Source organism: Nicotiana tomentosiformis, chromosome 3 (assembly GCF_000390325.3).
Source record: "Nicotiana tomentosiformis chromosome 3, ASM39032v3, whole genome shotgun sequence".
NCBI classification, from domain to species: domain Eukaryota; kingdom Viridiplantae; phylum Streptophyta; class Magnoliopsida; order Solanales; family Solanaceae; genus Nicotiana; species Nicotiana tomentosiformis.
In genome coordinates, this window is record NC_090814.1 from 90,400,217 (window position 1) to 90,412,934 (window position 12,718).

Genomic DNA, 12,718 nt, shown 5'->3' on the forward strand with positions numbered 1-12,718 from the left:
ATCTTAGAGAACACTCTGGCACCCTGAAGCTGATCAAATAGGTCATCAATACGTGGAAATGGATACATGTTCTTCATTGTAACCTTGTTCAACTGGCGATAATAAATACACATTTGCATAGAACTATCCTTCTTCTTTACAAATAAGACAAGAGCACCCCAAGGTGACATACTGGGCCGAATAAAGCCCTTATCGAGCAATTCTTGCAATTGTTCCTTTAATTCTTTCAACTCTGCTGGGGCCATACGATAGGATGGAATATAAATGGGTTGTGTGCCCGGTAACAAATGAATGCCAAAGTCGATATCTCTGTCGGGCGGCATGCCCGGAAGATCCGCCGAAAATACATCTGGATAATCCCTCACTACCAGAGCTGAGTCGAAGGTGGGAGTGTTAGCACTAACATCCCTCACATATGCTAGATACACATCACACCCCTTCTCAACCATCTACTGAGCCTTTAGAAATGAGACAACCTTGCTAGGAACATAATCTAAGGTACCTCTCCACTCTAGCTGCGGTAGACCTAGCATAGACAACATAACCGTCTTGGCGTGACAATCAAGGATAGCATGATAGGGTGACAACCAGTCCATGCCCAAAATAACATCGAAATCCACCATATTGAGCAATAATAAATCAGCTCTGGTATCAAAACCACTAAGAACAACCAATCACGACTAATACACACAGTCATCAATAATCAAATCACCCACGAGTGTAGTCACATAGATAGGAGAAATCAAAGAATCACGGGATACCCCCAAATACGGAGCAAAATAAGATGACACATAGGAATATTAGAGCCTGGATCAAATAAGATTGATGCATCTCTATGATAGACCGGAACAATACCTGTGACGACAGAATCAGATGCAACTGCCTCCGTCCTAACAGGAAGGGCATAATATATGGGCTGGCCTCCCCCTCTAGGGCGACCTCTAGCTGACTCCATTCTGGAATTGTCTAGAGTTGTCTTTATACAATTCAAACTACGGTACATTCCTAGAACTTAAATTTCTAATATAGGGACTATGGGTCCCATTGCACTCCGAAACTCTTTCGAACCCGACACTAAGCACCCCGGAAAGTCACAAAACCACAAAATGAAATAAAGGGAGCAATACATAGGGGTTTGGGGCTGATACTCTTAAAATGACCAGCTGGGTCATTTCATGAAGCGCTATTTTGGGAAGTCTAATGGTGTGACCATGAAGGACATTCGAGAGTATATGATACAGAAATAAATTAAAAAGGATGATGTGAATTTCAAACACGTATGCGAGAGTCATATAGATGCTATAAAGCTTATGGAAATTCTTGTTGTGTAGTTTATTTTATTCGGAAGAAAGAATGAATCAACTGTGTTAGAGGCGTATGCAGCTATTGTTGAAGACGATGAGGCTTGTCTTAATTATCCTTGGGGTAATGCGTCTTATGAGAATCTTATTACCTCAATAAAACATGCTTTGGACAACCAGGACAAAAATAATTCAACTGAGTATACTGTAGGGAGATTTCCATATCCATTATGTATTTGGTTTTATGAGCGCTTCCCAGATATTCCCGACAAGTATTTAAAAGATGACGACTTCCTTGATGCCCCTTAGGTTCCCAGGATGTTACGTTATACATCTTTGGGAGAGCCTAAATTTAAAGAACTTCATGAGGATTACTTCAGTAATCACGGTGTAAGTTAACATTCTTTATTTTTCCTTTTTTCTGTAGTTTTGTTAATATGTTGACGTATCAGTTTTATTTTATTTTTGATAATATAACTTTTTGTATTAAACAGAAATATCAAACATTTAGGGTATTGGATATAATTCCTACCGAAGAGGAATTCAATTCAATGCCTTTAATTGGACAATTACCATGCAATCACATTCGTTTGAAGGTAATGAATCTGGTTCCTTCAACTATTAAATCACCACGTAGTCGGAGTCGATCAAAAGAAACCAATCAAACTCTTGTAATTGGAGAATCACCTCGTATCCAGAGTTCTAAATGTACTACAACGGCATTTGACGATGAATTAGTCAACACAATATGTCGTGTAAGTTTTTTTTTTTTTGTGTGTTTAATCTGAAGTTTTTCATACTATTTTTTGCTTAATTATAGGATGTTTTATGTGATGTTTTGATTCTGTATTTTGCTCAACTTCAGCATTATTGTTTGAGCTGAAGTTTTTGTTCTGTGTTTTGTAAAACTACAACATGTTTTATCTGCAGTTTTTGTTCTGTTTGTAATGAACATTAGCATTCTAGGAGATGAAGTTTTGCTTGGTATTTTGTAAAGGTATGTTTTGTAAGCAGTTTTTGTTTTTTTTGTTGAACTTCAACATTCTTGGAGTTGAGGTTATGTTCCGTATTTGTAAAACTGCAGCATGTTTTGGCTGAAGTTTTTGTTCTGTATTTGTTGAACTTCAACATTCTTAGAGCTGAAGTTTTGGTCTGTGTTTCTATTTTTTGAAATTGTTGTGATGTTACTATTTCTATACTAGAGGGTAAGGAGGGAGGTTAAAAACTATGTAATAGAAGAAACGCTCATGATCGCAAAAGAAGTTGTTCAAGAGTTTCGACGGGATGAGCAATCTGCTATTGTGGACGAGGTTGTGAAAAAAGTCAAGGTAAGCTTACTTATAGAGAAGTCTTTTTTTCCTGCTAATATTATTCTTTTATTCAGAATAATCATTGCTAGTAATTTTTTATAGGAATATTTTGATGAGAAGTTTGAAAAGTTGTTTAAGATTGTCGACAAGTCAAAAGGAAGAGATGATGGCGATGCAAATTTTGAACTCATGAACTATCGACAATATGATAGGATGAACGACTCATTCGTACCTCAATCTGATATTAATATAGGTCATGATGGACTGCATAAAGTCACAGATGAAAATGTAAGAGGTGAGGAAGCATCTCTTGAAGGCCACATTCAAGTATTCGAGAAAGTTCAATGTGTTGAACAACAAGTTGAAGCAGAATGTTCTAGTGTTGATAGATAGAGCAAAGTTATTGGATATTATAAAAAGTTATCAACCGAGAATGTAGGAAGCAAGAAATGTGCAGATGCTGAAGTTGTTGGTACTGAAGAACATGTACCGACTTGTGCTTTGGGTAGTCATATTGCAAAAGGCAATGTGTTTGCGGATGCAGGTCATGAACCTATTGCTACTGAAGAACACGCACCGAGTGATGTGGGTACCTCTATTGGGAAAGGCAATGCGTGACACCAGTGATATCCCCAACTTCAATTTATATTCATTTTTGCTGGGTAGTACACAAGAGACTGGTTCAGAAGGTAATTCTGTTGTTGTTGGTAGTGGTGAAGAGAGACAAGAACATCATGAACAGCAGGGAGTTGGTCAAGTATCTACCCCTATGGCTGTGGATTGTTCCCCAGCTGCTGAACCGCAACAGTTAGCTGCGACTGAGCAGCAGGAACAACAAGCAAAAAGAAAACAAGCTAAAGTAGCGAAAAGGATTCGTATTGAGAGTATTTGGTTGAAATATCCTTACGCCATTCCTAAACAAAAGGCAAGGGGGCAATATTGGAAAGCAGGAAAGACTACACGAAGGTGTCCCTGCTATTATGTTGATCAAGACAGTGGATTGATGCAGAGATTTATAGACTGGTTAAAGACGGATGCCAGGGAATATGATTCCAAGCCATTCAGATTAGCTGGAATTGATATTCCAAAGTCATTTTTTACCGAGCTTGTGAACCCTACCTCTGATCTTGCGGATGAAGTAAGTTATTAAGTTTGTTTTTTGAATTGGTTTTGAACTGTATTTCCTAAAACTTCAGCCTTATGTTTGTTTTAAAGTTTTTGTATTGTAATTTGGTAAACTTTAGACTTATGCACGCTTACGTTTTTTAGTTCATTTGCTAAAAGCTCATATTAAAAGATGCTGAAGTTTTTGTCCGGCAGTTTGTAGTTTAGCAATGAGTTTTTCTCTAAAAACTTCAGACTAAAAATGCTGAAGTTGTTTAGTTCATTTGTTAAAACTTCAGACTAAACATGCTGAAGTTTTTGTCATGCAGTCTCTAGTTTTGTAATGAGTTTTTTTCTAAACTTTAAATCAAACATGCTGAAATTTTTTAGTTTATTTGCTAACACTTCATACTTATGCATGTTGAAGCTTTTTAGTTCATTACCTAAACTTATTTTTTACTCTGAATTATATTGTGGTTAAGTTCACATATTTTCTTTTGTTGTTGTTCATTTGTAACATATTGAAGTGGGCGGATATTTCTTGCGCAAAAAATATAGCTATCACCTTCCAAGTTATCCAAAATCAAAATGTGTAGTAATAAATTTACTTTTTGGTCAGTATATGACTAAGTTGGCCAGTGTTCATCCTTCAGATGAATAGTAGGAGAAAATTAGAATAAGGAAGAAAAAGAGAATGGAGGAGAAAAGAAAAATGAAAGAGAAAAAGAGCAAATCAAAGAGAAAGTGGGCTGTCAAAATATAGGTGATTGAGGAAGCTGTGGATTATGAAGAAGTGGAGATTGAGAAACTCACCGAGTTTACCTGGCTTATTGAAGAATCAACTACAGAAAAGGTGGCCAACTAAGTAAGAGGCATTGACCTTTCATATGGTATCTCATGGGTATCTGCCGAAAAAGTATTTTTTCCATTTCGACTTAAGCCAAGTGCTAGCCAGTCATCTACGCACTACTTTCTTGGAATTCTGCACTTTCAAACCAAAACTATAAATGTGTATGATTCCTTGAGCAATTCACCATATGAGTGTACAGTTGAACATGTCTAAAATTATGCCCGGTTGATCCCACACTTGCTCAAATGCTGGAATTTTTCCACACACAATAAAACTTATCAGAAAATCCTGCGAAAAGTTTTACGATTAAGTGGATGAATAGACCGCTACATGAGAATAAGTATATGTTTGGTATATGTTTACCGTGCATCTTATCTTTATCGTTCTTTTTTCTTGTGTTATTGTGTTAACTAGTCTTCAATTTCTTTTTCATGTTCTTTTTGTAGTGTTATTGTGTTAACTAGTCTTCAGCTAACGTTAAGCATATGCAATATCTCGCCCCACCTACATTAATACACAACCTAAACCAACGGATGAAGTGTCGCAATACACAGTATACATCCCTAAACTGGAAGGCAACACTAACACTGATGCTGATGTCAATGCGGCCTTCAGCTTCTAAAAGCTTACCTCGCAATCATCGGACCATCGGAACGGAGCACCCTTCTAGGTCAATCTAGGCAAAGGTGCTGCAATAGATGAGAAACCTTCCACAAACCGACGATAATAACCTGCTAACCCCAAGAAGCTCCTGATCTCGGTCAATGCGGTTGGACAAGGCCAACTCTGAACTGCCTCGATCTTCTTGGGATCTACTTAATATCCTCGCCTGATACAACATGCCCCAAGAATGCCACAGAATCTTACCAAAACTCACACTTGGAAAACTTAGCATATAGTTTTTATTCCCGCAAGGTCTGAAGCACCACTCTCAAATACTGCTCGTGCTCCTCCATGATACGCAAGTAGATCAAAATGTCATCAACGAATACAATGACAAATAAGTCAATATATGACCTGAACACCCAGTTCATCAAATCCAAAAACGTTGTCGGGGCATTAGTCAAACCAAAGGACATCACTAGAAACTCGTAATGGCCATATCTAGTCCGAAAGGCCATCTTCGAAAAATCTGAATCATGAATTTTCAACTGATGGTACCCCCATCTCAAGTCGATCTTAGAGAATACCCTAGCACCATGCAATTGGTCAAACAAATCATTAATACGCGGCAACAGGTACTTGTTCTTAATGGTAACTTTGTTCAACTGGCGGTAATCAATGCACATCCGCATAGTCCTATATTTCTTCTTCACGAATAACACAGGCGCACCCCAAGGTGACACACTCGGTCTGACGAACCCCATTGCTAGCAACTCATCAAGCTATTCTTTCAACTCCTTCAACTATTTCGGAGCCATGTGATACGGTGGAATAGAGATAGGCTACATACCTAGAGCCAAATCAATATAGAAATCAACATCATGATCTGGTGGCATGCCTGGTAGATCAGAAGGAAACACATCGGAGAACTAACGGACGACGTGCACTGAATCAATCGCCAGAGTCTCTATAGCAGTATCCTGAACATAAGGTAGATAAGCCAAAGAATCCTTCTCGACCATGTGTCGTGCCTTCAGAAAAGAGATAACCCGACTAGATGCACTGACATATGAACTATTCCACTCCAATCTAGGCAACTCTGACATTGCCAAGGTAACAGTCTTGGCATGGCAATCAAGGATGGCATGATATGGAGACAACCAGTTCATGCCCAGGATGATCACAAAGTCGGTCATACCGAGCAACAAAAGATCTGCCCTAGTCTCACAACCACATAAAGTCATGATAAAGGACCGATGGATCTGATCCACAACAATAGAATCGCCTACTGGTGTGGACACATCAATAGGAGTACCCAAGGACTCATGAGGAACACCTAGAAAATGAGAAAATAGAGATGAAACATATGAATACATAGACCTTGGATCAAATAGTATCTAAGCATCCCTACCACAAACATAAATAATACATGTGCTCACGGCATCTGCATCTGGTCTGGCTGGAAAGGCGCAAAAATAGGGCCACACTGGAGCACTCCGAGGAGGCGGCAGTGCTAGATATGTGGGTCTGCTAAAATGACCCCTCACAAACTGACCTCTGCCCCCAGCCGAAGCACCACTGAACCCTCCAGAATATCGAAACCGCTTATCCCTCTTCACCTGCTCTCAGCTCCGCTAACGAACGCCCTCGATCCTCTGAGCTGTCTCCACAACCAGCTTGTACAAAGTTCTCATCTCAACCTCTCGGGCCATAGTGGCCTGGATACTAGAGTGCAAACCCGCAAAGAACCTTCGCACTCTTTCTGTATCAATAGAAAGTATCATAAGTGTATGTCGATACAACTCAAAAAATCACGCCTCATAGTCGGTCACCGACATCTGGCCTTGTGGAGCTGGTCGAACTGAAATTGTAACTCTAACCTCTGAGATGGTGGAATATATATGGCCAGAAAGAGGCATGTGAATTGGTCCAAAGTCATGGGAGGAGAACCTGTTGGTCTGCCGAGAAGATAGGACTGCCACCATCTACAGGCCCTCCCCTCCAGCTGAAAGGTGGTAAATTCCACCTCGTGTGACTCTAATATCCTCATGTTATGCAGACTGTCCCTGCAACGATCAATAACGTCATAGGGGTCCTCATGTCGCTCACCTCCAAGACATGAGGGTGTAGCCTGGTCCATCTATCCAATAGCTTCTGTGGCTTGCAGGCCACGGCTGGTCTGGGCTCAGGTATAGCTGCTGCAACTGGCTAAGCTCCTCCCACGAGTAGTGCGCCCAAGGTCTGATATATAGCAGCTGCATGCCCTGGAGCCTGAGCGGTAGGGGTCTGTGCTCCCCCTCCTACCTGAGATATGGCTGGGTCTGCTGCAAATAAATCCAGCCTGACTCATACTATCCATGAACCGCAATATACGGCCCATGACCTCCTAGAAGCCTGACGCTGACATGAAATCCACTGGGGTCGGCTCCGCTACAGGCACCTCGCCTTGCTCCTCAATAATAGGATCCTCTACTATATCCATTGGTGGAATAACTAGAGCAACTCTAGGATGACCTCATCCTCTACCATGAGCTAGAGCCCTCTCTCGGCCTCTGCCTCGGCCTCTAGCAATAGGGGGAGAAGCTCATCCACGGTCGGGTACATCTGCCGCGCGCGTCCTCACCAACTGTGAGAGAATAAGAGAATGATACTTAGCACAACATCAACTGCACAATAGGAGATAAAGAAAGAGTAGTTTTCTAACACCCTATAGTCTCTCAAAGATAAGTACAGACGTCTCCGCACCGATCCGTAAGACTCTATTAGGCCTGCTCATAACTCATGAGACCTATGTGAACCTAGTGCTCTGATACCATGTTGTCACGGCCCAATTTCTCTTGTAGACCGTAATGGTGCCCAACGTCACTGCTAGGCAAGACAACGATGAACTAACTCTTTTTAATAATTTAAAAGTAGTTGAATTTCATTTATTAAGAAAATAAGGAGTAGAAAATTTAATAATGTAGAGTGAAAACTAATGAAGGAGCAAATGCAGTGAAATAAAAGCACAAAAACCATAAAGTCTACTAGCATATTTCCAAGACCTGGTGTAGAGGCTTGTAGACATATCCTATCAATTAGTGCAGTATGTTGGGCCGGTAGGCCTTTTATGTATATTTTGTTGGTTTGCCAGCTGTAGTAGTTATGACGACCTTGTCAGCCCAGCTTTATATTGATATTTAGTCAGCATTCGCAGTTGTCTTGCAATGTGGCCCATGGCCAAAGTATGACATTATATGTTCAGATTTCCTTAGTCGCAAGTTGGCACGCAAGGATAGGTGAGGCACCGGGTGCTAGTCTCCCTGCCGGTCTCGCCCCCCAGGTTCGGGGCATGACAAAAGTGGTATCAGAGTAGTTCTGTCCTAGGGAGTCTACAAGTCGTGTCTAGTAGGGTCTTGTTTATAGATGTGTGGTGCACCACATTATATAAGCAAGGGACTACAGGGCATTTAGGAGTTGGTTACCCTTCTTTCAAATCTAAATCGTGTTGTAGAACAAAGTTATAGGAAATTTGAGTTAAACTTACGTATTGGCATTTGCATGCATAGATAACGGTAACTAGGAAGACTACGGCTAGCCAGAGGAGAGAAACAGTAGTAGGTGAGGGGACTAGCAGGGTACCCCCATTAGATGAGGCCCAATCAGAGGAGTGAGAGACCCCTACTCAGCCATTACTGGCTCCTCCGCCACCTGAGGAGATTTCTAGGGAGACTGCACATTCAGTTCCCCCTCCGCTTCCATTAGATCAGGACTTGAGGAGTGCAGTGCATTTGTTGACACAGTTGGTAGCTACCCAGCAATAGGCTAGGGCATCCGCTAGTGCAGGATCTTTTGAGGGGTCTGGGAGTTCGAGTGTCTGAGAGTTTATTGCTTTGAGTCCCCCAGAGCTCACGGGGACAGATCAGAGGGAGTACCCGCAGGATTTCATAGATCATCTTCACAGGATCTTTTCGGGTTATGCATGCCACAGAGAAAGAGGCAGTTAAGCTAGCAGCTTTTCGACTCCGAGATATAGCCATCCTTTGGTACGAGGGGTGGGAAAGGTCCAGGGGATGTGATGTACCTCCTGCTATTTGGGAGAAATTTTCAAATGCCTTCCTTGACCAGTACTTACCGCGAGAGATCCGACAGGCCCGAGTCGATCAGTTTCTAGCCCTCAAGCAGGGCAATATGAGTGTTGGAGAGTATAGTCTCTATTTTGACTTATTGTCCAGATATGCACCATCCATAGTTGCTACTATGCATGACAGGATCCACAAGTTTATAGCAGGGTTGGCCCCAAAGTTAACTGAGGCATGTGTCACCGCTGCATTACAGGATAGTATGAATATCTCCCGGATTCAGGAATTTGCCGAGAATATAGAAGGGGTTAGGCATCAGCAGCAAAGTACGGAGAGGACTGACTTAGGGTAGCGTAAGAGGATGAGATTTTCCAGGTCTCAGTAGTCGTCTCAAGGTAGTTACAGGCCTCGGTACTTCGAACGGCCACCTAGACCTCTACTACCTCAACTATAGGGTTACAGGTATGACCGTTATACTCAGTCAGGACCAGGTGAAAGCTCCCTAGCGTCAAGTTTGCAGCGACAGCGAGGTTCGGGGCAGACATGGCCATTTTCGATGCGGTGTGCCATCTGCGGTAGAGGACACTTGGGCTAATGCCGAGCTGGTTCCCATGCTTGTTATACATGTGGACGTCCGAGGCATATGATGCGAGATTTCCCAAATAGAGATTCTAGGGGTATGGCGAAACCAGCGAATTATCATCTATGTCTGTGCATCCTTCAAGGCACGAGTCTCAGTCTTCGGCTGGTAGAGGTTGAGGCGGAGGTAGAGGTTTCAGTTCAGGTGGTAACAAGAATCGTAGCTATGCGTTAGCGAGCCGACAGGACTAGGAATCCTCACCAGACGTTGTGACATGTATGTTGACCATTTGCTCTCACGATGCTTATGCCTTGATAGACCCAGGATCTACTTTATCATGTATTACCCCATTTGTCGCGGGGAAGTATGGTATAGTGCCTGAAATACTAAGTAATCCTTTTGCAGTATCTACACTGGTCGGAGAATCGATTATCGCTAGACGGGTTTACCGAGGTTGCTCGATGTGAGTTTGTAGTCGTCAGACCTCAGCCGACCTAGTTGAGCTAGAGATGTTGGATTTTGATTCTATCATGGGCATGGACTGGTTGGCAGCTTGCTATGCCACAGTTGATTGTCGAGCAAATATAGCTAGATTTCATTTTCCAGGTGAGCCAGTCCTTGAATGGGTAGGTAATACAGTGACACCGAGATGTAGGTTTGTTTTCTATCTGAAGGCAAGGAAAATGATCACAAAAGGGTGCATTTATCATATTGTGCGAGTTAGAAATGTGGATGCAGAGATACCAACACTTCAGTCTATTCCTGTAGTAAAAGAGTATGCAGATGTATTCCCAGATGAACTTCCAGGTATTCCTCCAGAGCGAGAGATTGATTTTGCCATCGATTTGCTTTCGGGAACTCAACCAATATCCATCCCTCCATATAGAATGGCACCTGACAAATTGAAGGAGTTGAAGGAGCAGTTAAAAGATTTACTGGAGAAAGGTTTCATCAGACCCGGTACCTCACCTTGGGGTGCACTGGTACTATTTGTACGGAAGAAAGACGGCTCGCTGACGATGTGTATCGATTATAGGCAACTGAACAAAGTAACTATTAAGAATAAGTATCCACTTCCAAGGATAGACGACTTGTTTGATTAGTTGCAGGGATCTAGATGCTTTTCAAAGATAGATTTGAGGTCGGGGTACCACCAGGTTAGAATTCGAGAGAGAGATATTCCCAAGACAGCTTTTAGGACCCGATATGGCCACTTCGAGCTCCTTCTCATGTCCTTCGGGTTGACGAATGTACCTGCCATATTTATGGACTTGATGAACAGCCTATTCCGGTCATATTTAGATCTATTTGTGATAGTCTTTATTGATGATATTCCGGTTTATTCACGTTCAGAGGATAAGCATGTGGACCACCTGCGAGCGGTACTCCAAACCCTCCGTGTTAATAAATTGTATGCTAAGTTTTCTAAATGTGAGTTCTAGTTGAAGTCTGTAGCATTCTTGGGGCACATTGTATCCGATGGAGGTATAAAGGTAGACATTCAGAAGATTGAGGCTGTGAAATCCTGGCCTAGACCTACCACTCCGACAGAGATTTGTAGCTTTCTAGGCTTAGCAGGATACTACCAGAGGTTTGTAAAGGGTTTTTCTTCTCTTTCAGCACCATTAACGAAGTTGACGCAGAAAGCAACTAAGTTTCAGTGGACGGAGGCTTGTGAGCGGAGTTTCCAGGAGCTTAAAAATAGGTTGATTTCAGCGCCAGTTCTAGCACTTCCAGAGGGTCCAGCTGGTTATGCCATGTATTGTGATGCCTCAGGTGTCGGATTAGAATGTGTCCTGATGTAACATGGGAAAGTAATTATGTATGCTTCAAGGCAGTTAAGGAAGCATGAGTAGAATTATCCGACCTACGACCTCGAATTAGCTATGGTTGTCCATGCACTTAAGATATGGCGGCATTATTTATATGGTGTTCATGTTGATTTATTCACAGATCATAAAAGCCTGCAATACATCTTCAAGCAAAAAGAGTTAAATTTGTGATAGAGGCGATGGATTGATTTATTGAATGATTTTGATGTTAACATTCTCTACTATCCAAGGAAAGCTAATGTTGTAGAAGACGCCTTAAGTTGTCGATCTATGGGTATCTTAGCATATGTAAAGGCCGAAAAAAGACAATTAACTAGAGAGACTCGTCAATTGGCTTGTCTGGGGGTTCGGTTAGTAGACTCTGGCAATGGTGGAGTTGTACTCCAAAATACTGCAAAATCATTTCTCATAGCTGAAGTAAAGGAGATGCAGTACGAGGACCCGGAGTTGGTCAAGTTGAGAGAGCGAGTTCCGCAGCAGAAGAAGCCATTGTTAGAACTCAAGGGAGATGGGGTTCTCAGATACATAGGTCGTTAGTGTGTTCCAGATTTAGCAGGGCTACGAGGCAGGATTATGTCAGAGGCACATTATTCGTGCTACTCCATTCACCCTGGGTCGACGAAGATGTATCATGACATTAAGAATGTGTATTGGTGGAACGATATGAAGAAGAACATTGTTGAGTATGTCGCTCAGTGCCCTAGTTGCCAGCAGGTGAAGATAGAGCACCAGAAGCCTGGAGGGCTAATGCAGACTATAGATATCCCAACATGAAAATGGGAGGCGATAAACATGGACTTTATCACGGATTTACCTCGTTCTCATCGTAAGTTCGATTCCATATGGGTGATAGTCGATAGGCTCACGAAATCAACTCATTTCCTACCATTCAGATCTACATATACAGCAGAAGATTATGCAAAATTATTTATTAAGGAGATAGTGCGACAACACGGAGTACCAATATCTAGTATATCTGACTGTGGGGCCCAGTTTACAACACATTTTTTGAGGTAATTTCAGAAAGGTCTAGGGACTCAGGTGAATCTCAGCACAGCTTTTCATCCATAGACTGAT

At 42.0% G+C, this 12,718-nt stretch overlaps 1 protein-coding gene across 1 annotated transcript; it reads left to right on the forward strand.

Moving 5' to 3' along the window:
• Positions 1-10,492: 10,492 nt before the first annotated feature.
• Positions 10,493-12,178, forward strand: LOC138908156 (uncharacterized). The gene is made up of 3 exons (XM_070198802.1): positions 10,493-10,616; positions 11,430-11,610; positions 11,872-12,178. Exons 1-3 carry the CDS (start codon positions 10,493-10,495, stop codon positions 12,176-12,178), a joined length of 612 nt encoding a protein of 203 aa, XP_070054903.1.
• The last annotated feature ends 540 nt before the right edge of the window (positions 12,179-12,718 follow it).

Bases quoted from the DNA above. Each gene is read 5' to 3' on its own strand.
- LOC138908156 (XM_070198802.1), top strand. From the start codon at position 10,493: ATGATCACAAAAGGGTGCATTTATCATATTGTGCGAGTTAGAAATGTG. The intron at 10,617-11,429 runs GTATTCCTCCAG...CTTCTCTTTCAG, and splicing joins ATTCCCAGATGAACTTCCAG to CACCATTAACGAAGTTGACG. The intron at 11,611-11,871 runs GTAACATGGGAA...CTACTATCCAAG, and splicing joins GGATTAGAATGTGTCCTGAT to GAAAGCTAATGTTGTAGAAG.